Consider the following 27,746-nt stretch of genomic DNA (forward strand, 5'->3'; position numbering starts at 1 on the left):
TATTCAAACACAATTTTCATTAAAATAACCGACTTTCACTGAACTAACTTTTGTTAAATGAAGTTTTGGCAAATTAAAAATCAAACAAACACTTAATTGCATCCCGTTACTGTATGTAGTGTGGTACTAAACAGAAATGAACTAAAAAGAGAGGTATGTAGAACTTAGAAAAAGCATGCACTAATTAATCAAGTTAAGCATACTTGGAAGCGATCTGCAGGAGAGCACCATAAACTTCCTGGGGCTTGGAAAGCATAGGCATGTGATTAGACTCATTGATCTCCAGAGTCTCATGAATGCTAAAGTTTTGGATTATCCGTTGCTAAAATTCCAGTAGGATGGTCAAGTCTTCATTGTACACCATGAAAACACAGCAATTGACCCGTATCCCTCTTTAGACAAGTTGTTGGCCTTAGAGAGCTCTTTAATGAAGAATGACCCTGACTGGAACAACACCTTCCCTAATTCAATATCCTACAAAAACTCATCCACCAACAATTAAAATTAGAGCTAAAAGAGGAAGCAACCACATCTACATACGCACATGTGAGGAGCACGATTGATAGAGCTTTAAGCACAAGAACTGAGGACCAAATAACAACATTGTTTTGCCTCTACATTCGGAGAATTTGGTGCCCTGCCCTCCAGAGGTTGTCATGCTCTCCATAAACTGTTGGAAAAGAAAAGTCCATTATCTAAGATATGAATCGAGATTATTGTTTGAGAATGATGATCAGAGGCTCGCATACCTGTTTCATAACATAGAATGGTTTGTGATGGGTGTAACACACCAAATTTTTTTTTAAATAATTTAACTCAACCATAGTTGGGTTACAGCCACCCAACACATTTTTATATCAATAATTTCGATATAAAATATTTTATAATTGGCTTCAACTCACACACTATAACATTTCAGATAAATTTTTACCTCCCACATGCCATTAGGCTAAATCACATTTGTCCATCCTTATACTCCCAACAAATAAATTAAATCACATTTGTCCATCCTTATGCTCCCAACAAGTAAAATAAGCAATTTAGTCAATTTTCAACACAAGCCAGTTATTTGGTCTTATAATCATGCCATTTTAACCAATTCAAAGTAAACCAAATATTAAAATTACAGTCATCTAAATTGTACCAAAAATAGAAGTAGTTTGAAAAGTATGATTACATTTATATATTCATATAATTGACAATAAACAAAAAGCCCTAATATTAGCAATATAACACATTATAAATCATAAATTAAATACCCAAAAGAGACAGTGGATCTATATCACTAAGCCTTTGGGACTCCTCCACGTGTCACTCGTGGCTCTTCTCCTGAAAATTATTAACCACATAATGAGACTCAAAAGTTTCAGTAACCAAAGCCAATTTATGATAGTGTATACAAACAGTTAAGTGTGTGTTTACTAAGTGAGAATTAAAAATAATATAATTCCAATAAATATAAGAAATAATACAATACACACAAACAACCATCCTTATATCCCTCCATTAACCTCGAGCCGTAGCCCTCACTCGGTGCTAAATTACGGCGGCCAAAGGTAGATTAGCCCGAGCCCTTACAAGCCACCTATTGAGCTCCAATAGGTGCGTACCACGTGGCACATAAATACAACAATAATAGCAAGTCTCCCAACACCTCCCACAATAATTAAACAAATTCATAATAATCTTGCACAATTATACAATATTACAAAATTCATAATTTTCTCAATAATCACCCAATTAACAAGAAGTAACACTAATCACAAATTAAAAGCATGGTTACCTCGTGGCTTTTTCAATAAATTATTCCTTAAAATTTCTCTCTCACCACAATCTTCACTAGTAATACAATCTACAAATAACATATTATTTATAAATATTAGTTTCAATTTTTGAAACTAATAAATAATTCCAAAATATAACATAATTTTTAATCTCAATCTTAATACAAATCTAGAGTCAATACTATTAAGTAAAATTTTTAACTCCTCTTTTAATTATCAATAAACATTAATAATCTAAAAATCAACTTCTAAACTAATTTTTATTATCAAAATTTTCTTTTTATTTCATAAATTCGTACCTAAAATACCCAAAAATTTAAAATTAAGTCTCTAGCTTAGAATCATAATCCTATAGCCATAATAATTCATTTCTCATCCCAAATAATCATCTAAACCTCAATAAATCAACATATATTTTCAGATATAGTCTAGAATTTGATCCATAAGCCACAGATTCAAAGATCATCAATAAATTTATACTCTAGAACATTTATTATACTACTGACAACCTCAAAAACCATATTTATTCAACATAAATTCATCCCTCTTCCAGATCTTAAATTTTCTACCACTACAAACTCAGAAACTAAAGAAGAAGGATGACTAAGAAAAAATTTTAGAACACTTACTTAGTCTTGAAAAGCTTAAAATCACACCCTAAATATCCTATTAAAAATTCTTACCTTAAAAATTTAGATATTTTGCATCGGTGACTTGCTTCTCTCTGCCTCAGCTCGCGCGCAGGAAAAGAAGGAATGAAGGAACAGGTGAGTTTTTATAAAAAATTCAGTGGGTCCCACACATTTTTTTTATTCTTTTCTCTCTCTTCTTTCTTCTTCTTTTTTTTTTATTATTATTTTACTATTGTTACTATTGAGGCGGCGGCCAAAGCAAACTTCTCTTTTTCTTCTTCTCTCTCTTTTTTTTTTGCATACCTTTTTTTTATAATAATAATTTAATAATATTTTTTTAATTAATTAATAATAATTTTTTTTAATTAATTTTTTTTAAAAACATTTAATTTAGAATTATATCCTAAGTTAGATTTAATGATCATTTTCTACTAATTTATTTACCTCTAAATATTTTTTTTAAATTTCTATTAACCCAAATTAACTATTAAAATTTAAATTGGGATGTTACAATGGGTGTCGAGCAGAAAAGCGATTGAGAAAATGGCAACGGACACCTTGTGATGGACTTCAAGCACTAATGGCATGGCAGCATGAGCATGGTGGTATGAAAGGAGCCTAAAGTAAGGAACAAGGAGCTTAACACTTTCAATTCAACATGCCTAAGGACCCTTTTACAATATATTGGAGGACTAATGACAAAAGCTCAAACTAAAGCATGAAATAAGCTTTATTTAGTCTTGAGCAAAAAGTCCAAGAGATTGAAAAGCATTAGAATACGCTTCTTAAACCCAAAGGAGAGCATCTAGATGTGTATAATGTGCTTAAAATCTAAATTCATGAAGAGTTAAGCCCAAGAGGCGTAAACCCTAGTCCAATGCAAGAAAAACTACAAGTAAAGCCCCTTACAAGCAAGGAGGTTTGAAACCTTTAGTGAAGAGGTCAAGGGTGGCATATTTTAAGTCCCTTATAATTCCTTAATTGTCTCCTCAATTGCTTCCTAACTTGATGGTCCTTTAACTTGACTTCTTTTCTTAAGAAGCAAGACTAGTCATAGTTTTCTATTTTAAGTCTAGTCAAAGAATATGATTAATTATATTATTTTTTAAGTTTTGTAATAATTTTAGGATCAAATCTCTTAAATTATATGACTAAATATTTTCTCCTTTATTTTATATTATTTTCATTCCCCTTTTAGTATTAGGAAATTAAAATTTTAATCTTAAAAAATAGTTTTTTTATGAGCTTATATATATTAGACACGCTTCATCTTGTTGAAAGAAGAGCAGTTAAATAAAATTACTTATTTTAGAATTTATAACTCTTGCGAGCCTAAGTGCTTGGTGGTGGTATCTCGCATGAGAAACAGACATGATCAAGACCTTGATCAACTCTTGTGATGTTTATGAAAGTTGAGGTTTTCAAAGGCAAGTACTTTAGATGATCTTCTCTTTGATCCCTATCCTTTTGATTTTCATTTTTTTCTTTGTTTCTTCATAAATTTCATCCATTTCTTTGTGTTTTTGTATTTTTATTATGTTTTAGGGTTCTATCTCTAAATTAGCATAATTTTGCTTTCACGTCCCCTATCACCTTGTTAGGAAACTAGTTGATGGTGAGGGCCAAGCTCATGGCTTCGAGGCTATGGCCGACCAGAGCTACCTTTTTGTCAGTCGGGAGGAAGGCTAGCAGCTTCAACAAAGGCTGAGAGTAATCTGACATAGATGACACGTCTTCAATTTTACTAAGGTGGATGCTAGTGACTGCCATGTCCAGCATCGTGACCCGATGGCCGGTCAATTGTAGGAGTGGTTTGAGCTCGTACCAACACCATGCTTCGTGGCCACAGCTATGATCCAGAACATAATGCATTCCTTCCACTTTTTCTATAACCATCTTCGTGTCTTATTCACCATCATGTCACTTAGTATGAGTTTATGTAAAACATCATTTACCAAGAAAATATATATACATATATATATATATATATATATAAATGTAAGACAGGGACGAGTTAAATGTTTGGATATTCAGTTTTCTTTAATTATTAAGACCAGATCAAGGTCAAAAACATTATTATACTATATTATTTGCCAAATATGTTATTTATTTTTACTTTTGGTTTAAATGTGAAGGGGAGAAGTGATGAAGAAAGAAGAACCAAAAAATTTAGATCTAAGTCGAGAAGTTATAAATCCAACAACAATAATAAAACTTGCAATTATTGTAAAAGTCAATTCATGAAATATTTTAGTGTTATGGTCTTAAAAAGAAATGTGAAAGAGGAAAACAAAATAAGCAATCTCAAAAATCATCTACTAAAGCTAGTGTTGTTGAGACAGAATCAAATGGTGATGTTTTGTTGTCTCTTTCCTCTATTGATAGAAGAAATAGAATTGATTGGATTCTTGATTCTATTTGCACTTTTCATATATATTCTCATAAAGATTGCTTTACCACTGTTAACAATTACACTTTTCTTGCCTAAAAAGAATTGATTTGAAATTTGATTATTTAATAGATTACCACAAATTATGGTAAATTTAATAATAGCAATTTATCTATTACATGTTATTTGAAATTTATTTTTAAAATGATGACCATACTAGTTTAGAAATTCAAAATTATTTCTAAGATTAGATGTTGTCAAGGATTTTTAATTAGGCATAACTACTTTAAGGTCATACTCAAGACAATTAATTACTCCCAAGTCTATTAACAACTGAGTTTAGGAGAATGACAATGCAAACTCAGTTGTCAATAAATCTGAAAGTAATTAATTATCTTTTAGTAGGACTTGTATGTAATTTTTCCTTCTGGATACTAAGGTGAAATGTGAGTTGGGCATCAAAGTAGCCAAATAAGAGCAAGAAGGAGCAAAACTCAAGATCTCCCAAGCGACCACCAATCATGAGAAGAGTGAGGTGGGAAGGATTGAGAGAATATGGGGAGCACATTCCTTACTCATTAGGGATCATAAACATCTAAACTAATTTAGAATATTTAAATTTAATTTCAATGATGTAGATTTAAATATTTTTTATTTTTTAAAACAAAAATTTATAAAATTTTGAATAAATTTATTAATTATCAATATGTACATTTCATATTTTATCAAATCAATCTAAATTTAATATTATTTTTTTAAATTACAAATATTAATAATTAATAAATTAATTAAATTTTATAAATTTAAATTTGGATCACGCAGATGTCTAAATGATCCAAACTAAATTTGGACAGTTCGGATTATTTCTGCATGACCTCCTTATGACTGGGAGTATTAATGGATGTGCACAACCAAAGTAACAGGAGCCAGCCAATACCTATAAATAGGCTAATGAGGGAGGCAACCATCATCATCATCGAAATCATTCATCAGACATTCGTCGTTACTCTCAACTTCTCAACACTTGATTACTTTACCGTTCCTAGAGCCATTTTCCTTTCTTTTAGCCCCCATGGGATTATACTCCTTTCATATTCTCATTGTGTTGCTAAATTAGCCCGCCACCCCTTGCATTTGATTAAATAATTTTACTTTCCGTTGCATTTACATTTTCGTCTGCGTCTTAAATATTTGAGGAAACTGGCAAGTGAATCCAAAGACCATATCGCAGATTAAGATTTAGGAGTCAGATCACGCATTTGCGACTGTTTATTTTCTAGCGCGCCTTGCACATTTTTGTCAAACACTAATATTTATAGTGTGTCGCCTACTCATTGTGTCTCTGTGTAGAGTTGCCATCTAATTAAGCTACGATTTAATGTGTTGTTGAGGCTTTCTCGGCCTCCATATAGAAATGGGCCTCACACAACACTCAAAATAGGGGGGGGGGGGGAGGAATTTAAGGGAGTTGTGGACCATAATTTTTATTGATAAATTGATATTGACTTCAATTACCGTTTTGTGAACACGATAATCCAATTAATTTATTGATGCCTCCCGGTCTCCAGTGACAAGCTGATAAGCAAATGAAATAAGAACACCGCAAACCACATTAATTTAATCTAAGCATCATGCTTAGAAGCAACGAGGAGGAGAGCGTCGCAGAGCTCCTGGGGCTTAGAAAGCATAGGCATGTGGTCTGAGTCTTTGATTTCCAGAATCTCTTTAACTCCAGCATTATGGATCATCCAGTGCTGAAACTCTATCGTGATCGTCAGGTCCTCGTTGCAAGTAATGAAAACTCGTGGAACGGACCCGTATCCCTCCTGAGAGAAGTTGTTGGCTTTAGACAAGTCGTCCACAAAATAGGATGCTGGCCTCATTAATGCCTTAGCCAATTCTACATCCTGCAAAAAGTTTAATCTTCCTCCTCGGTAACAGTACGTAAGTTTGTGAGAAAGTGAACGAGGCAAAAGAGCAGGAAGCAGCTCCGATCAGTACCTGTGGGGAGCAGAGTTGATAGAGCTTGGAGGACAAGAACTTGGGACCAAACAACAGAGTTCGCAAGGTCCCGTGATTAGAGAACTCCGTGTCTAACCACCCTGCATCGGTCGGGATCGTCTCCAGAAACTGTCCATAGAGAAACACAAAACCTTAAAATTCAAATCCTGATCGACCATGTTATAAAGTCAGTACTGATGATAACAAGAAACGAAATCAAGAATGTCGGGAGTGTACCTTTCGCAAGACATAGGAAGGAGAGTGATGGGTGTCTGGGAGGAAGGCCGTTAAGAAAACAGCAAGGGCTACTTTGTGAGGGAAGAGGTCGAGGGCGAGGGCTAAGTTCATGCCGGCAAAGCTGTGTCCGACTAGAACTACTTTGTCGTCGGGAGGGAGGGACGCCAACAGCTTCAGCAAAGGCTGAGAATAATCCAACAAGGAGCCAAGATCTTCGATTTTGGAGGGGTGGATGCCTGAAGCTGCAAGGTCCAGCACCGTGACGCGATGGCCGGCTGATTGCAGACGTGGCTTGACCTTGTACCAACACCAAGCACCGTGGCAAGATCCATGCACCAGTACAAAGTGCTTCTTGCTCTCTGTTTCTGACACCATTTCTGCTTCTTCCCTTGCTCTCTATGCTATTATTGCTCCATATGCAACCTCCATAAATAGGACGACACCAACAGCCTATTGTGAGAATCCATAAAAAATTGTAGTTGGTATACTGTGGAGAAACATGCTTTGATGTTAATTATATTAATTTTGGGTGTTGATATTTATTGTTTCTTGGCCGCCTAGCTTTGACAAGCAACCGTCCGTTTATATTAATATTGCTCAATATGTTGAGGATTTGGCCACTGCAGGCAGAGTTTCCTTCAACAAGTGTAATTTTCATCATGGCAGATGTCATTCCGCACCAACCATGTTTGAAATTAGTTGTGATTGCTTGATCCAACTACATGGGGCTCACCCGACACCAATACGTCCTGTTGATAGCCAATGCCAAATCGTGAAATCCCAAGTTGGTTAATAAACACAAAGGGCATTCGAATCTAACAAAGCCATTGGGCTTACAACGGATCAGCAGTTAGCCCAAACTAAATATCCTTAAATCGACGTTTCATTTTTTGGAGTGAAAATCAACGTTTTTATTGGTTACAAGTTTGCACTAACCTGAAAATTTAAAAAGGCTTTGGAAATCTGGTCCGTTGGGGGTGTTCCATCTTGATAGAAGAACTTAGGAAAGTGACAAAATAAGATCAAATGAATCCATACATGTATTATAGGAAAGTTAAATTCCAACATAAGAAGACAAGAAGAGCAACTACAAGCTTGAGACTCGAGTCCTGCATTACGTGGTGGATGAAAAGGAACTGAGTATGACTTCAGCCCCATTATTATACATGACTCGATGTCTCGATCCCCTCCCGATCAAGCAAGGGGAGAATTTGATAGACACGACAAAAAAACATTCAAAATCATAGAACAGGCCACTGCCACTTTGAATAACACTAATAATATATTCATTAAATGCTAATAATTGCACCCATGGAACAATTGCGGAATATTGAATTGAAGTGTGTGATTGTGGTTCGGTCAAAAAAAGAAAAAAAGTGTGTGATTGTGGTTAGTTTTATCGAACTGGTAGGTGCCCGAAGAGGGGCCCTTTGTCAGATATGCACGTCATAAATCCGACTGTGCTTGTTAGTTTATGATCCTTGACATATGCCCAAATGTTGGCTCGTGCGTGTGTGTATGCCTGTTTGTTTGTTTTTTTTTTTTAAAAAAAAAAACACAATTGTCTGAAATTTGGTCTACCGAGAGGCTTGTCCATTATATTTGATACGGTTGTATGCGTTATTATATGTATGATAATATGAATGCGTTTGAGGAGGTAAAAAGTGAAGAGAAAATTTCAAATAGGATCAAATTATGTTAAACAAAAAGTTAAGAATACCAGGCTAGGCGTTCCTAGCTCACAGAAAAATTTCAGGACACATTTGCGCTTATTAATATGCAATTATCTTGATTTATTATTTTTGTATTTATTTCAAAAATTCAATTGTTTTTGAAATTATATCTGAAGACCAAACTAATTACGCCAATAAATGTACGTACGGCTGCTCTATTAGCGTTAATCATCGCTTATGCCCAAACCCTACTATTTTATTCCCCCCAAGCAAATGTTAGGTCGGCGGCTGATTGAGAAATTAAAGTGATGGCATAAAATAAAAAATTATACAGAGATCATGACTATTTTAATGGATTAGAATGAAGGTCTTTGTCCATAGTCAAGATATTTGAACCACGACTTTGGGGTAATGCATTAGTGGACTTGGATATGCCACATCTTCTCTTCGGTGCTATTCGGGTGCACAGTTCTGCTCTGGGACCGTGTATCTTCGATATCCCAGCACCATTACAAAAAGATACGAGTTTTAATATAATGACGGTTATTTTGTGTTCTAGAGGAGGTTTAGACCAGCAATTAAACTTTCAGTAGTTAAATAAAGCAGTGATTGGTGAAAAACATCAGAACTTGATCAAACCGTTGCTGTACTGTCTGTGATAGATGAATCACCACTAAAGTCATTGATATTGACTAATGCTTTGTTTGGATGAAAAACACAAGAAAGTGATCAAACCGTTGCCGAAACTCATTGTTATTGCTGATATTTTGTTTTGTTTGTTGATTTGTGTGGGTTACACAACTGCAGAGCTCTCTCTCATGCCATCAAATTTTGCGCACCTCCATGAATTCAGAGATAGATATATGGCCTAGACATATGTTTTGCGATCAGCCGAAATATAGAGTTAAGGGTTCCCATGATTCACATATAATGCTAACCACTATTTGAAAACTGACAGTGGGCTCCGTCTACATGTGAATTATATTTTTCCCCCAGCAGAGATGTAGCAAGTGATAACATTGACGTGGCCTCCTGCGTACAATTGTTTTAGAGATAGGGCCTTGCTCTGCAAATTGGTGTTGGGGTCTGCTATGTCTATCTAGCATAGTACGTACGTATGTCTGTCTGACTATATGCGCGCTCGTGCACGTGACATGATCTGAGGACTGAGGGCTTTGTGCACAGTGCATCCGAGTCATTATTTGTTATCGTTTTCCTTAGCTTGGAAATCATAGATGCACTATTGGTGTAAAAAGAAAAAAAAAAAAAAAAAAGAAAATCATAGATGCACGGAACTATTTAAAACCAATTAAGGTTGAAAAGGGGCGTTTTATCAGTGACGCTATGGATTGTAGTTATGCCTTTTTCTTTAACTTTGAATTGAACACCAACAACATCAGCATACAGGTAAAAAATAGCAAGATCAACAATAATGAATGAATGAATAATATTAATATCCCTTCTTTTAATTAACTTGATCACACATGATCACAAATTTCGAGTAATGACGTAACTGTCGGTCGGGGTTAATTATAATATCAGAAAGACCACATGTACGTTCGTTTGGGAATATCTAGAATTAGTGTACGGCACAGGGAAATAAACCCTATTTAATTATGCTCGTAGTCTTAAAGTGGAAGCCTAATGAGTTCATTGTAGTAAAGGCTCGCTAGTAATTAAACATGCAAAATCCCAAGGAGGATCGCCTCCAACCTTTTCTTGTACTAGAGAGTAGCTAGTCTTGGCAACAGAAATGATCCATCAGTGGTACTCTCACCTTTGATCGTCATGGTTTTTTGTGGGCTTTAATATTGTGGCTGTCTTCTCTCTCCAATTAGAACCGCCCCACATGGCCGGAGACAATATATGTCGCGGACAAAGAATCTCTTGCCCGCCCACATGAAGCTTTAATTTGTCAGCAGGTTTTGAATCCCCTCCTCCTTCGGGGTTCTAATCAACCTCATTTTTGGCATTTGAGCAAGTGACCTACCCTGTGGGTATGTATTGTTATTTTTATATAATATACATGCATTGCTTTTAAGGCGGGGACCATCCATTATGAGAAAAGAAAAGCTCCAACAGAGAATCTCCATTTATTCCTTTTGGAGCATGTATGAGTATGACTTATCTCTCTTCACCACTTTCTCTGTTTCCTATACAATTCGTACGTCTTTCTTTCCCTCTAACGGCTCACAGCTTCCACGACCAGCAAGCTAGTAGCTTGCAAAACATGCACTCAATTAGTAGTATTGAGATAGGGAATCTCATGCATGAACAAGATGCTTATTTTTACAACAGATATAACGTTCCAATGTTTGATGTTTAGACGGACAAGGACCATGGTGTAGAGACGTTCAAGAGCGGAGAAATCATGGGATTTGAGTCGAGAGTGGGAAATGTACGTAGCTGTCACAGTTACGAGAGGAAGGAAAGGGAAGCAGAAAAGGTAAAACGAAAGGACAATTAATTAAGAGTGATGAGCGAAAGAGATTTGAATGATTTGGGAAGAAAAAGAAGGGGGAGAGAGGAGAGGGAGGACTGGGAAAGCTGCACAAGTGTTGGATAAGGGGGGACATGAGGAGGGGGCCCTGTGAGAATGTGGGTTTAGACCACACGTCCCATGCATTGTGGTCTCGTCCTTTCAATCTCTACTTATGTTTGACATGTTCCCCACAAAAATCCCTCGCTCTTCCATTAAGTCAATACAATACCATAAGCTTGGTTTTTCATTGGGTTGCTTGTGTCACCGGTTTGTTTGGCATCCTTATCCAATTCACATGTGTAGTTCCATTCATTCTGAATTGGAGGGAGAGAGGGAGGTGTGACTGACAAAAGAGGGGGGGGGGGAGCGGAGGAATGGCCCGCAAGCCGGAAGGAAGAAGGCAGTGAATGTGCCCGCACTGGCCGCGTTGGCCGACGTGGGGATAAAAAGGGAAATTTAATTTTGTCGTCTTTCGCCAAAGGCGTCCAATGCGAATTTGAGGTTTTGATGGCCTAAACAAAGGGCGGATTGATCTGTTCAAGGTCTCGATCGCGCGCTCCCGACTTCCACAAGACTCGTCAAAGCCGGGGAAACTTTTCAACATTTTGATTCGGACGTAACGTAATTGCCGTATGGTCTATTAGGCTTTAGATTCTTAATTACTGTGATCTTTATCTCAAGGCTCGGCGTTGTTTTGTACATGTGCTTCTCTGAATAAGTATTCCCCTCTTTTTGCAAGAAAAAAAAAAGTGGCAGCATGAGTTGATCTTTCAATTTCTCTCCTTCTTTACCCTAACCCCTTGCGCGCGCCCGTTTACATGTGTCTCGTTTCTGCTGTCTCCAGACGTGCAGGCCCAACCCTTTCGATTTGTTTCTCTTGGCTTACACCAACTCCTTCCCTGCTTCTTAGACCGGTTTGCTTCTTCTTCTTCTTCTTTTTTTATAACAATTTTTTTATTATTTTTGAAAACAAAAAAATTTTAAAATTTATTTGAATAAGTATTTTTTATTTAATTTTTTTATTATTTTTATTTTTTATTAAAAATAAAAATAGCTTCAAGTTGTTTATGTTTTATTTTTGTTGTTTTTAAAATATACTACATTTGATTATTAAAAATTATAGTTACTTTGACCAATTTTTATTATCAATTACCAACATTAATTAATTATAACTATCATTATCAATCTATTTTTTTAATTTTAAAACTATCTTTTAATTGACAAAACCAAACAAATTTTAATTTTATTTTATTTTGAAAAATAATTTTAAAAAGGATAAATTAGCCCACTAACCAAAATAGATCTTGTATCTAAAAAATATAGACTAAATTTTTTAAAAAAATTAAGAGTATGGCCAATTTGCATTGATATATAAAGAATTTTTTATTGAAATTTTGAATATTTATAAAAAATTTATCATTGATATATAACAATATATTATTAACAAATACAATAAACTGGCCAAATTGCAAAATATAATAAATGTTGGGCTGTTTATTCAATTTAATTTTATAATATGAACTATATTTGCAAAAGTTTCTTTTTAAAACTGTATTATAAAACAGTTTTTAAAAATAAAAAATAAGAATATAAACTAAACAAGCCGTTGCTTTCTATATTTATGATGCTCTTGCTCCTTTCATCACTTCACTTCCGTCATCTACATGCACATGCAATTCATAATGTCATACCTTTGAATATTCCCTGCATTCTTTTAATTAAATTAAATACATCTAACTAAACCGGTACAACTCATATGTTTATCATCAAATGTGATTTTGAAACTTTGTTCTGTAATTAAAATCAGAGGGAGTATCAAAATTACGTGCTCATACTCATTAAAAACAAACAATTAATTATTCATACTAAAGGGAAGGTAAAGGTAGTATCTTATCATGCTAACTATATTTGTCCTAACAGGCACTACCTCCACTCCATAATTTATGATATATTTTTAGAAGATGTCTTTTTTTTTTAGCCAAAATACTTCATCCAATCCTATTGAGGAGTTACTTTCAACATATTTTATTAAAATTAATAAAAATTTCAAACTTCATTTATTATACCTTAAAATTTAATAAGTTTTCATTTCTACCTTCTGTTAAGGACAAAAAAAATTATTTTTCATAATTTTTTGTAGTATTTAATAAGGACAACAAGTTAAATATGAATATAGAAAATAGTAAAATAAGGCCAAAATTAATCTTCTCTATGCCCTATCAACTGAACCAGAGGAGTATAAGACATTGGGTAATTTTTATAATTTTTTTCAACCCTATCCTTATTTCATTTATTTTGTCCTTTTACAAATGGTGCATTTAAATTTTGATTGTCATAATAAACTATAAGTTCAAGATATTTCTATAGGAAATTCGATGATGTTGTTTTTAAATAAACACTACTGGAAAAATGAAATTTAGCGAGGGACGAATCCCTCGCTAAATGTCATTTTTTATAGCTAAATTACATTTTAGTTAGGAATTTTGTCTCTCGCTAAATTCGTAGCTAAAAAAGGGCTTGTTAAATTTAGCGAGAAATTATATTTTCCTCGCTAATTAGTGAGGGATTTAACGAGAGATTCAATCCCTCGTTAAAATTAGCTAAGAACTAAATCCCTTGCTAATCCCTCTTTAATACTATTTAAAATTTGATAATTTTAGCGAGGAATTAGTCCCTCACTAAATATACTTATATTTAAAAATAACTATGCCACATTACCCGCCATGTGTGATATCAACTAGCGACATGTCATCAACTTAAAATAAAGAAAATATTAAATATTTTTATTATGAATATTTTACTTAATTTTTAAATTTAATTATTATTTTTAAATAAAAATAATTAAATGTATAATTAAAAGTCATTATCAAAAATTAATTTTTTTATAGTAATTAGCTAGGGATAGAATCTCTCGCTAATTATTTTATTTTAAAGAGGGATTGGCAATTCCTCGCTATTTTTCTCACTAATTCTTTTATTTTAGAGAGGGATTGACAGTCCTTCACTATTTTCCTCTCTAATTCTCTTATTTTAGAAAGAGATTGATAGTCTCTCGCTAATTTTCTCGTTAATTTTAAATCAAGCTATGAAATCAACATCTTTTACTAATTTTCTCACTAATTTGGTATTTTACAGAGGAATAGATGATCCCTTGCTAAATTTTCTCGCTAATTTGCATTTTTCTAGTAGTGAAAGGATCAAGGTTTATTTTTATCTTTAATTCTTTAAGTAGTGTTGGACATCCTGTACCTATAAGTGAAGGAATTTTCCCTTGAATTATGTTTTCAAGCAGCAATAAACTCCTTCCATTACACCTGTTAGCTTTGTCATTTTTTACTAATGTAGTATATGTGTGAAGCTCATGCAATGGCAAGCGACTCTGATTAAGTCTTTTGGTAATACTTTATCTTTGAACTCTTTTTTAAGGAGCACTAGATACCTTAAAGTATTGTTAAAATAAAATTTAATGAATATTTTTAAAGTATTAAATATTTTAATATTTAATAATTTAAATATTATCACTTATAAATATTTATCCAAAATTTATAAATTATTTTTAAATACTAATGGCTTAAACTAGTTTTCTAGAATTTTATAGATAACTTGTAATTTTTTATGTATATTAAGTTTATTAAATTTTTAGATCCTTCTCTATAATTTTTTTTTGGTCAATCAACTATCTTTCTTTAAAATATTGCATCACTCAAATTTAATATTTTGACATTTTGATACTTTGCAACTTTATATTAAAAATAAAAAAATAAACCTCCAAGTTGATGGAGGAATCCCCCCCCATCTTGCTACTATTCTTTCATTAAGTAGCTTTTTTAAATTTGTTGCACATTAATAGGGACAAGCGATATCTTTTGGATAAATATTTTTGTCTGCATATTAGTACTAGTCTATTATATTTTTGATTTTACCCTTAACACTACAATATATTAAGAGTATTAAATTTAGATAGTGCAATATTTTGGAGAAAAATTACAATGAAGGACTTAAAAAAGTTAAGAAATTTTATTAATATTAAAAATATGATTGATATATAAAAAAATTGCAAGTCATCCATAATTTCCTAAAAAACTAATTTAAGATGTTAATATATAAAAATAATTTATAAATTTTGGATGAATATTTATAAATAATAATATTTAAATATTTAATATTTTAACAATATTTTTTAGATTTTATTTTAATAAGATTTTAAGGTGCTTAACGCTTCTACAAAAAAACTTTAAGGTACAAATTAGTACCAAATGATATGATCAGAGTCTTACCTGTTAGTCTGTCACTGCATATGGGCTTGCACACATGACACAGAGGAGTTTTTTGTACCTTAAAAAATGATTTAGGTGGAAAATCACCTCACTTATTAATAAACAAGACACCTAGCATTTCTCAAAAAAAAAAATCATAAAAATAAACCTTAACCCTTTGAATAAATCAAATACATTATTCAATGCCCCATTCATTCCTTTAGGAAGAACCTCGTTCAACTTCCGACAATTATGTTTCACTCTCTCTCTAAACTATTACACTGAATAATGGTATTTTAATGATTTTTTAATCGATGTGCAAAACCTTATATGACAATAAAAGAATTACCCTCCGTTTAAAAATACAATGTATTTTTTTTAGGCTTTTCAATATAAGTTAATATGATTTTTAAAACTATTTTTAATAAGGTTTTCTAATTGAAATACCCTATTAAATAGAGATAAATTAAACATTAAAAGAGTTTGTAATTTTTAAAATAATTAACTAACTCATTATGAGTGTGATTTGGTTAAATGCCTTAAAATATTGAATGGACGGATTACAAAACAAAGGAGGGGTTGTCTTTAATAAAATAGTTGTTACAAATTACTAAAATCCAAATTAGATGTGGGACCTATATGCAATATTGTATGGAGTTTGAGATAAATCATACTATATATAAGTTATATATGTTTGCTAAAAAAAAGGAAGATGTAAGTTATATGTGAATAGTATATATAACTACTAACACACACACACACACATGTATATACTAGAGAGAGAGAGTGTGTGTAAGCATGAATAGTATATATGAACATGTACGTTGAAATTGAAAGGATTATATTAATAATGTATTGATCTTGATACCTGCTTGTTGTACTGAATGCAAATTAATTATTAACTAAAGACAGAGACAAGTTTCGACCAAGATAGGATGTGTCTTGACATGTATTATTAATCAGCAGTTTTCTTTTGTTACCGATTAGGCGATTACTTTATTTTTTTTGAAACACCAATTACTTGTAATTAATTAAAACCCATACGTTATACGGAATCGCATTATATTGTATATGGTTTGTAATGTAATTATAATGACTTTTTATAATTTTTAACACACACACAGACACACACACATTGAATGTATTGATGATATAACGAATTAATGATACGAGCTAGTTGTCCTGAATTCCCGATATCTAGCCGTATCGAAGAATGTGTCGTTCAACTAATTAATTAAAGGTATACATGTGTGTGCATGCTGTAGCCTGATTCTACTTTTCAACCAAACCAGATATGATGTGCAGTTTGTTAATCTTATGACTCATTACGTCGTATTTGTTAAAACGCTGCTTTAACTTTATTTTAATGAGTTATGCAGGTGAACTCAAAACATTACATCCTCTGGCTTTTTCAAAAGATAGACAACAATCGATAACAGTGTGAACGACAGAGAGAGACAATTCTCTAATGCTCAAATAGTCAAAAGCATTGGAGCGTTGGATTCCTCGAGTAAGAATGAACAGAGGTCCACCGGATAAAAAGCTAGCTAGTCCTAGTGATCCATCAATTCCGTGAGTTTTCGCACCAAAAGGATTGCACAACTAACAGTTGGAATGACCGAGACTTTTGTGGAGATTACAGTAAGTACTGATTGGACGCAAGGCTATCTTGTAACTTAAGTGATAAGATTAAATTAGACTCTGTAATCAAGCCCCTCTTAATCGACATCTTGATTGACAAATGGTTCTGAGAATCTGAGACATGGAGACCCCTCCTTTTTAATTGATATCCTCGGTGGCATCTCTTTTGATCACCATAATTTGTTCTTTTACTCATCGGTATTAATTTTTAATTCAAATTCTAGCCATAAGTTTACGCAAAAGCAACTTGTTCTCGCAATCAACGTATAAAAAGCAACTATTCGTGATTAGCATGGGAATTGTTGTTTAATGGTTCAATAATGCAGGTTTACATGTGACCTTATATGAGACATCAACTTTGACAGGTTAATTACATAGTTTATTACTATACAGATGTTCAATTTGTCACGTCGTAGTTGTAAACTGTTATAAGCGTTTAATTATATGCATACATTCCTTTTAGTCAATAAGATTGAAATCTTGTCTGCACTTGTTGCTGTGATAGGTAGAAAAGGAATTGAATTGATCATTTCATTCATTTGTCATCAATCACCTTGTATCAGAGTTGCGCATTTGTTGGGTCGACGTACCGTCCCACCCAACTTGGCCTGCCGGATATTCTGCCGTTAGATGAACATTCTTATCCATAGTGAGTGGAATTTTTTTTTTTTTAAGACAGAACGGCAATAAAAGCAACTTATTTTAATTTTAGAAATTAATTATCACAAGTACAATATATATGCACCAGATTTCTTTGAATTTCATATATGCATCAGCTTAACTAATTTATGGCACTTAAATACTTAAACAAATGTTGGTCCAAATTAGTAAGTATTTAACACACAACTTACAGGATCATGAATTCAAATAAAAGCATGCACTTAAGCAATTTTTGAGTATATATATCTACAAGTATATTCTTTGAGCTTAGAGGATGTTCTCTCCCTAGTGAGCTCCATTCGAAAATGTAATTGATTCTTTCATTAAGATTCTACTCATATAAGATCCTCCTTACAAATAAAAGTAGAGTTTGTAATATGAATTAGCTTGTGACCTGCTGGTTGTGGGCTTGGCAAGATAAGTTGGCATAACTTGTATCTTATGTGGGTCATATTTCTACCAACCCACTAATTGGCAGCAAGTTGGTAGACTAACCTATTAATACTAATACAAAATGTAATTTTAACGATACACTTTTCTCCACAATTAAAGAAATAACTATGGTTGTAGTATTCCTAAGGCATTATAACGATAGATAAATATTAAACCTGTCGTTTTTGGTAATTATTAATTATAATTATTATGAATAGCACGGCAATTGCCTGTTGTAATACATTAAAATTATATAATTAGAATTAATTTATTAATAGTAATATTAATAATATTTAATGTGAACGTATAATATAAATATAATGTAAATAATATTTATATTAATAGTAATGCAAATAATAATAATATTTAATATTATTTATTTTGATAAAATTATTAATATAAAATAAATATTATATAATTAGAAAATAATATTTTAGTATTAATTAGTCAATATGTTAATATTATTTAATACACAATAAATGTGTAACGTGACCTGTAATTAATTCAATTAAACCTCTTCTAATATATATATATATATATATATATATTATTTCAAACAAAAATAAGATTGAAGTATTAATTAGATGTAATGAACGACAGGTCTCATAAGACGCGTCGTGAATTGCATCATATTACGGCACGTCATTTATGACTGGTTGTAATACATTAACATTAACGACATGTGTATATTTAATACTCCTTCCGTACTAAATTATAAAATATTTTTAAATAAAATTTTATATATCAATAAATTTTATTAAATATATTTAATAACTTTATTTTTTTAAAATATAAATATAAATTTATAAAAATACCAATCATTTAATGCATTGAAAAGAGAAGGGACAGAAATTAATTGTAGAAAGAGAAAGGGTAATATTATAATTAGTGCATTTAATGAAACCTTAATCTACTCAAAGTGTTTTATATTTTGCGACAAAAAACTCCTTCAAAAGTGACTTACAATTTAGGACAGAGGAAGTATATTAATCTTACAATAAGTACTATAAATAATATTATATTTATATTAATAATAATATAAATATTAATAATAATAATAATTAATATTGTTAATGTTGATAAGAATATTAATATAAAATAAATATTATATAAATAAAAAATAATATTTTAATTTTAAATTAATTATTTTATTATTTTAAATAAACGATTAATATTATTTATATTTATATTTAAATAAATATATTATATATTAATATTATGATTAATAACATTAATGACAAGTAATGTAAAGTTATTAACGACAAGTCATTTTAGGTTAGCAATAACTATAGGTCCCCTTGAGCTTGTCATTATAGTTTTTCATTAAACCCTGTCTGTTTTTTCTCACAACTTTCAATTTTTGCTTGCCTTCAGCCTTCACACTTTTATCACCTTCAGCTTTCCTCTACCTTTAGCTCCCCTTACCTTCACCGTAGCTTGTGCACAATGTGCCATGGCTTGTCACTCTTTGTGGGATATGCTGTGATGCAGGCACCATACGTGGCTGCGTGTTGTATGTTTGATAGCAAACTATGTTGTCATTTTGACAATAAACTCAGGTAACTTTTGGTGTGCCTCATTTCTCCATTTGACATTTAAATGAGATGATTTAGGTGTCTACAAAAATCTCTTCTCATGAATTAGCTAATGGTATGGGTTTTACTTTTAAAAAAAGTCACACCAAAAAGTTAGATATCCAAACATATTTTTATAACTTTTCTCAACTTTTTCAACAAAAGGGTGCCTAAAACCTTATACAAGTGCCAAAAATTGTTCCTCATCTAAACCATATTCATTAGACCTAAGGCTACTTATACAACACACCAAATGCAAAAATATACCACTATATCAAAATTTCACTCCTCAACCCCTTTAACAAGAAAAACAAAAGGGGAAGGTTTTAGGATTGCATTTCATTTAAATCATCCATATCATGTTTAAGATAATTTTACTACACTTGTACTAGTATTTTGATCCTATCGACATTTACAATATTTATAAACAACATCTCAGGGTCCAAAATACATTCCCAACATCATAAACAATAATATAGTGTAAGTGTATACAAAATGCATCTTAATTGAGAATATTAAATCTATTACAAAAAATAATTGAATTAAAGAGGTATTACAATAGGAAAGCACAAATTCCTAACCCTCCAAAAGCTTTTCCCTTTCTGTATCAGAGTTAAAGCTTAAAATGTTAAAAAAGAAGGGTGAGTCTAGTTACTTAATAACCAATGTACACCTACTCTATACAGTTGTATATTAATTGAATAAATACACTTAAATGAGTTAATTAGTCAAAAGCATGTGATTAGATGAGATACAAGTTACAATTTGACAATTCATTTCACTTTTACACAAATCATCTCAGGTCATAGAGTATATTATCACAACTCACAAGACACAGACATATGACAACGACTGACATTATTATCACGACTTGTCATAAACTTAAACAATCATGTAACACATCAAATGTTTACATATGTAGGGTCAAACAATCCTTATACTCTCCTTATTTCCTCCAATTGAAACCATAGGCTATAACATTAAATAGGGTTCTGTTTGTGTGACTGGACTACCTAAGCTCACCAATTATGAGATGTGACCTGGCTAAAGATTACAGAACTTACTCTCAGACCACAACTTTCCCCACTCTTAAATATTTAAGGTGCCATATGCCTTGAACTAACCTTCTTGGTAAACTAGTAGAGATAGCTAGGTTTTAGTCTTTTGACAAACTATAAGACAGTCTCTTGACAAACTATGGGATAAAGTTCTATCCTCGTACACCAAAGGGTAGTCAAAAATATCATACGAATTTTAACTATTTTTCCTAAGTGAACTCTCACTAACTGATCATGCTATGTATGGTGCTTACTCATTACACAAATTTCATTATTTTAATATTAACATGTTAGGCTTATGATAATACGCTACCCAAATGAGCATTAATCTCATTATCATATTTATCAATCATTTTCAATCTCAATATAATTATCTTTATCATACTCATTATCAACTACTTATTTCAATATCACATTATAATTTAAAATTCATTTCAAAATCACTTTTATATCTTGGGTTCAAATCAAATTAAAATACACAATCTCATGCTTTCATAGCATGTTTACACATTCAAAATCACCGACATACATACAAATAAACACATTTTATTTTATTATAAGCAACTATCTAAGATAAAGTTTTCTTGATTACCTCAAACCTTTAAAAGGTCAAAGGTTTATTCCTCAATAACTAGCTTCCAAGCTTGATTCCTAAGCCAAATATAGTGTCTAAATGCTTAATCTATAATTAATAAATCATAAGTTCATCAACATTGTTAACAACACATTATCAACTCTCATTTTCCACTTCTAGAATATCTAATGCCTATATTTTTCACATTTAGGTCTACCTGATAGGTGTATTAACTTTCTTAGCATTAAATAACTTTATTAAGCTCACAACTTGCTATTAATGCCTCAACCATTCCCCATAGCTCACATTTAATGCCTTATTTTTAGACGTTAACGAAGCCTTCCAACCAAAAGCTTATAAAATCGTCAATGTAGGGTTTAAACAACTCAACCCACTCCCATTAACTATATTTAAGTTAATGAGTTTGGAACCATAAGTTATATGAACTAAAAATTATCTCTCATTATCAAACCCTAACCCAAAAACCATATAGAAATGAAAGAGAAAGGAAGATAAAGGTACAGAACACTTACCTTAAGTGTTTTTTTAGAACCAAAATACTCCCAAATCACTAATGTGACAAACCCTAATTGAGTAAAAATGAGCTCCTCTATTATCCCCTTCTTTCTCTTCTATTTTTTTTGTCTCAGTTTGTGATTAGTTTATTAGAGAATTTGGGGCATATGGCACAAAAAGGCCTTCTCGCTTCAGTGGTCATATATATGCCACATCGAATGTGTTGCATGCCGCGTCATGTGGCACAAAGATAATCCTTTACATTTTTCTCCTCCTTTAGATATCTGGGTGGTCTAACTTCATTTCGGACCCATAATTAGGGTTGAAATCATAGTTGTTTATATATATTAGACCTCTCTAGCCATATATCACATCAGATCACTCAATTTTCATAATTAAACTTCATTAATTTCTTAATTATTCAAGGATTAAAATTTTGGATGTAACACTCTACCCTTTAACTCCTCTTCTTCGCCTTAAACTCCTCTCCACCTTCAACTCTTCGCATAGCTCTCATTGCTCTTCTTTAGCTTCTAGAGGTATTTTTATTCTTTTATTTTTTTAATTTTTTTTGCCTTTGTTATGCATGCCTCAGGTCTCTTTTCTTATATTTTTTATGAGATTGATTATTTATCTTTAACATATTGATGTAAAATTTCTAGGCATAATTTAAACATCCATTATGGTAAATTAGTTGTTCATATTTTAATTAGTTAATTATTTGATAGCTTGAATGTGTAAAAAAACATTTGAATAGTTGTGGATTTTGTTTATAATTGTTCATTATCTATTTTGATTTGTTGAAATTTGCCAAATGAGAGTTTAGTGCCTAGAGAATGTCAATTTATATATTGTTATGCTATTAAATGAGGGTCATTATCAAAGGTCCATCCAAAAAATATGTACCCAACTTGATATTAATCATTATTATAGGTTCTTATCTCCACTCTTAACTTCAGTTGGCAAATCAAATTAAAAAGTATCTTATATTAGAAGCGTGATACATAGTTTAAAGAAGAGGTATTTTTTTACACCAATTGTTGAAAGGTATTAAACTTTCAATTTATTTCTTTATTTATAAAAAAATTGCTTAATGATGTGATGCTTCGTATCATTTGTCCCCATGAAAATACTATATATTAGTTCTGTTCATTACAATAGAAAGTAAGCATGATATAAAGTCATTGTTTGAATTGTAAGTTTTTTGAATGACTCTTTTTGGTGATATTATTAGCATATTTTAAGTGTGTATATTTGATAAGTAGATCTTTACTTCGTTATTGAAGGTTGGGGGATATAATTGATAATAAAAAATATAAAATCAAGTGGGTGTGTAACATCTTAGTTTTTAATCCCCTGATTAACTAAACCTAATTAGGATAATTAAGTAAGTTGAAGTGGTGTGTGACTAGAGAAATCTAATAATTATATTTGATAGTATCTCAACCTTAATTGTGGGTCCGGTATTTAGGCGGGCTACCCGAGTATTAAAATAAGAAGAAAAGGAAGAGTTGATGTTGTTGTGCCACATATTGTGGCATGGAGATCGTCCATCGTGACGCACAAACACTTCTGATATGAGGGAGGACCTCTTTGGTGCATGGCTATTTTTTGCAATTTATCAAATGCGAAAATGAGACAAAAATAGAGAAAAAAAGAGAGAACAAAAGAGGCGCACCAAGCTCTGCTAAGGTTTGCTTGCGGATGGCATTAAGAGTATTCTGGAGGCTACAAACAATCAAGGTAAGTATCACACTTATTAATCTTCCCATTTCTTCCACATTTATGAGTTTGTAGTTAAAATTTGATAGTGAAAGTGGATTTTCAGTCCATATGAGTTATAAGTCTAAATTTATTGATTCAAATGGAGTTAATGTGAGTAGATTAAAATATCTAAAACCTAGTATAATAAATTTTTAGTGTCTTAGGTTGTTGGGCACCATTAATATAAAAAAATCTCATTTATTATAGGTGGTTAAAAGACTGTGATACCATTAATGGAAATTTAATGGCTTATTAATGTTATTGGGGACTAAAGGTAATTATTAAACCCAAGGGATAGGCTCAAATTCTTATGGAGTGAATGTTGGGCAATTTAGAAGTAGAGGATTGATGGTATAAGTGCTTGAAATGGTAATGTTAATGAAATTCAACTTAGTTGATTGTAATTTTGGCTCTTGGTCACCTATTGGATTGAAAATTCAAGCTTGAAAGCTAGTATATTGAGAGGTAAACTTTTAACCTCTCAACAGTTTGAGGTAATTGGGGGAAAACTCTACTTTGAGTAGCTATATATTAATTGATTGTAAATTAATTTCTATTGTGAGTGTGGTATGTATGGGTTGATTTTTAATGTAAAAAGCATGTTCTAGTTTCAATGAGTATATAAAAAATTGAATGTGCATAAAGCTATTGTGACTTGAAATGAAAATGCCTAATTAAGATGTTTTTGAATATAAACATGTATATGTCTTTAGAAAAATAAATGTAATGATTATTGAGATAGATGTGTGTTGATGAGAAATGGATGTTGAGAAGGTGATAAGAATACACACTTGGGTAGTGCATAGTTGTGAGTCCAACGTGATTATTGTGATGATGAGTAAACAAAAATGAAAATGTTAAAATAAGTTAGTATTGATTATAGCATAATCAGTGGCGAGAGTTCGCCTAGAGATTGAGAGTAGAGAAAATTTATCTGGTATTTAGACTGTCCTTCGGTGCACGGGGGTATGGCCTTGTCCCGCAGTTTGTTAAGGGACTAGAACTTAGCTATCTCCATCGATTCAATGAGAAGAATAGCCTAGGGTATGAGACATTATAGGAATTCAAGAACAGGAGAAGCCTGGTCTGAGAGTGAGTCCTGTGATCTTTAACTAAGTCAGACCTCATGATTGGTGAGCTTGGGTAGTCCAATCACGTGAATAGAGCCTTAATTAGTATTACAACCTACGGTTTTGGTCTGAGAAAATAAGAAGGATATAAGGTTGGTTGATCATTGCCTAAGTAAATATATAACGTGTCACACGTATTAAGTAGTGGCAAGTCACGTGAATAATGGGTTATGTCACATATTTGAGAATATGGTGAAAATGCACCTAGTTTATAAGATATAAAGAAGTTATTTAATAATAAATGACAAATTATGATATATGTAAGCTTGTTTTGCATACTTGGTTTCTTAAGCATACACTTAATTTATGATTGATATATAATTGCATAGAGTAGGATTTATCATTGTTACTGAGTGGTTAGACTCACCCTTTTCATTTAACACTTTTCAGGCTCTAACTCTAGTGTTGAGAGGGAGAAGGCTAAAGAGGTTAAGAATTAGCATATTCCTTTCTGTATGCCTCTAGCTTGGTTTATTTTATGTAATAGTATATGTTTGCTAATTCTAAGATGCCTGCCATCACACTTGTATTATTTTGTTGTTAGGGATGTTATATTTATATTTTGAGCCCTGAATCTTTGTGTATGTTGATATATATTTGTTAATAAGGCCAAAATACTAGTACAAGTGTAGAAATAGACATTTGAGTATGTTTTGATTGTTTTGGGTATAAAGTAATGCCAATATACTTGCCTCTCTGTTTTTGGGTAAAAAGGGGTTGAGGAGTGAATTTTTGTTATGCTGTGATTTCAATGTGAGTGACGTGTTGTATTAGTAGTCCTGAGTCCAACGGACTTGGTTCAAGTGTTAGAAAAGGCTTTTGGCACATGTTGAGGGTTTTGGACACCCATTTCATGTAAAAGTATTAAAAAGTGGTTAAAATGTGTTTAGGTGTCCAACTTGTTTTAGAAGTGAAACCCATGCCATTAGCTAGTTCATGTAAAGAGCTTTTCGTAGACACCTAGATCACGTCATTCAGACGTCGGACAAAGAATTGGGGCGCGTCTGAAGTTTCTCGATTTTGCTGTTAAATGACAGCAGAATCAGTTGAATTTTTGTGTAACACGCCGCGGCGCAGTGTGCATAAGCTGCGGCACATTTCCCTGTATTACAACATATGTTTTGTTTTTTAACTGTTTTCAACTTCTTTCACTTCTTTGAGATATCTCATGCTTCCGTAACTTATTTACTCTGATATGAAAGATTTTAATTAATTTAAACTCATTTTTATTTAAAAAACTTGGGATCCCTTACTTTTGAATTAAACCTTGGTAATCATCTTTTTAAGTTAAGTCTCTAATTACCAGGAGCTATATTGGTTAATTATGTTTAGTGGAGTGAGAATATTACAAGATTTTACAGGGTACGTATACATATAAGTATTTTAATTTTTTTTCAAATTAGAATAAAGATTATAATATTGATTTTATAAATTGAATTGGTTTTAATTTTTTAACAGTGTGCTTGACAACCTAAAAGTGTAGAGTATCATTACTAAGTGATGATTTTCATGCATGAAATCATCATTCAAGGTATTAATCCACTCATTTGAGAAGGTAACAATTTGTTAAAAATAATTTATATTTTATAGCTTACCCTATACTTGAATTAATATTCATACACATATTTTTTTATTGATATGCAATATTTTAATTGTTTAAAGTCATATTCCAAGCAAAAGCTGAGACATATACAAAATATTTGGTATACTTACTTTCTATAATGGATAAGATTAGAGTAAATAATTAGATAAATATTTATATTGGATATATACAAATTTCAATGGATATGTTTGTACTTGTTTTTGGAGCTCTTGTTTATATATAAATACAAGTTTTTGTAAGTAAGGGATGTAGAGCATACCAAATTAGCATTCTTTTTTTTTAAAGGACACATACAACAACAATTACGTATCAAATTGTGATAAAAAAACACACTTATGGTGACAGTTGTGACCAAAACTATCACGAAAAGATAAGCTATGCAATGACAATTTTCACAATTAACTATCATGAACGATAGTTCATATTAAAATTGTCATTGTAAGTCTTACCTTTTCATGATAGTTTCATAATTCACTGTCACCAAAAGTCTTCCTTTACAACTACACTTATTTTCACTACACCGCTTCTTGTGTAGTGAAAATAGGTTTAAAACTGTTATGAAATTTTTTTTGCACTAGTAAAATATTTTTTTTTTAATTTTAAAAATTATAGATTCACCTCTTTTCATTATTTTTGTGGTAAAAAAATCATTTTTTTCCTAAAAACTAATTATGCAAATGACAGTAAAACTCCTTCTAAATCATTAAAAAAAAAGCACAATACAAATTTAAAATACAACACAATCCAAATAAACATATACTCAATCACAAACATGTTAGAGAGAAGTGTAAGGTATGTGAGTGAATAAAAAAAAAACCAAGGATAAGATTTTAAATTATTTTATATTCTGAATCAGATCGATTAAACATATTTACTATGAATATATACATAGTATTCCTCATCTCTATTCGTTTATATAAATATTAATATTATTTATCTATCCTGATTTAAATTAATTTTGAAAGAAATCTTATAGCATATACCTTCCTCTCCTTTCCATCACTCATTGGATATAGACAATAAATAATGGATCTGGATTTGGTAATTGCTCTAAATCCACTCACTTATTATAAGAGTTAAAGTAATAATAATAATAAACATGCTAACCCCTCAATCCATGAGTTAGTTCACTGTGAATCTAAATTATGTGGTGCGCTCCTAACCTGACCCTTATTTTAAAAAGAGCATTTTTTTCAACCCAACTCACCACAATTTTGCAGGCTCAACTCATATTATAGAGAGGAGCTGTCGGAAGTGTTGGCTAGGTGACCTAGAAAAATTAGGTGTCATATAGGATCTCTTTTACCACTAACTTTTGATGCAGGGAGAATTCACATGTT

At 31.8% G+C, this 27,746-nt stretch overlaps 1 protein-coding gene across 1 annotated transcript; it reads right to left on the minus strand.

Annotated features, from left to right (window-relative positions):
• Positions 1–6,271: 6,271 nt before the first annotated feature.
• Positions 6,272–7,481, minus strand: LOC129323026 (methylesterase 1-like). The gene is made up of 3 exons (XM_054969553.1): positions 7,044–7,481; positions 6,807–6,935; positions 6,272–6,712 (listed from the first exon to the last, which is right to left on the minus strand). The coding sequence occupies exons 1-3, from the start codon at positions 7,416–7,418 to the stop codon at positions 6,428–6,430; spliced, it is 789 nt and encodes a 262-aa protein (XP_054825528.1). The 5' UTR covers positions 7,419–7,481; the 3' UTR covers positions 6,272–6,427.
• Between the last annotated feature and the right edge of the window lie 20,265 nt (positions 7,482–27,746).

This window comes from Prosopis cineraria, unplaced genomic scaffold (assembly GCF_029017545.1).
Source record: "Prosopis cineraria cultivar Desert tree isolate PC_DT_omini unplaced genomic scaffold, ASM2901754v1 PC10, whole genome shotgun sequence".
Classification (NCBI taxonomy): domain Eukaryota; kingdom Viridiplantae; phylum Streptophyta; class Magnoliopsida; order Fabales; family Fabaceae; genus Prosopis; species Prosopis cineraria.

What these genes read in the sequence shown, in the direction of transcription:
- LOC129323026 (XM_054969553.1), bottom strand. Translation starts at nt 7,418, where the DNA reads ATGGTGTCAGAAACAGAGAGCAAGAAGCACTTTGTACTGGTGCATGGA. An exon ending in CTTCCTATGTCTTGCGAAAG is followed by an intron (nt 6,936 to 7,043) that starts GTACACTCCCGA and finishes CTCTATGGACAG; the next exon opens with TTTCTGGAGACGATCCCGAC. An exon ending in ATCAACTCTGCTCCCCACAG is followed by an intron (nt 6,713 to 6,806) that starts GTACTGATCGGA and finishes AACTTTTTGCAG; the next exon opens with GATGTAGAATTGGCTAAGGC.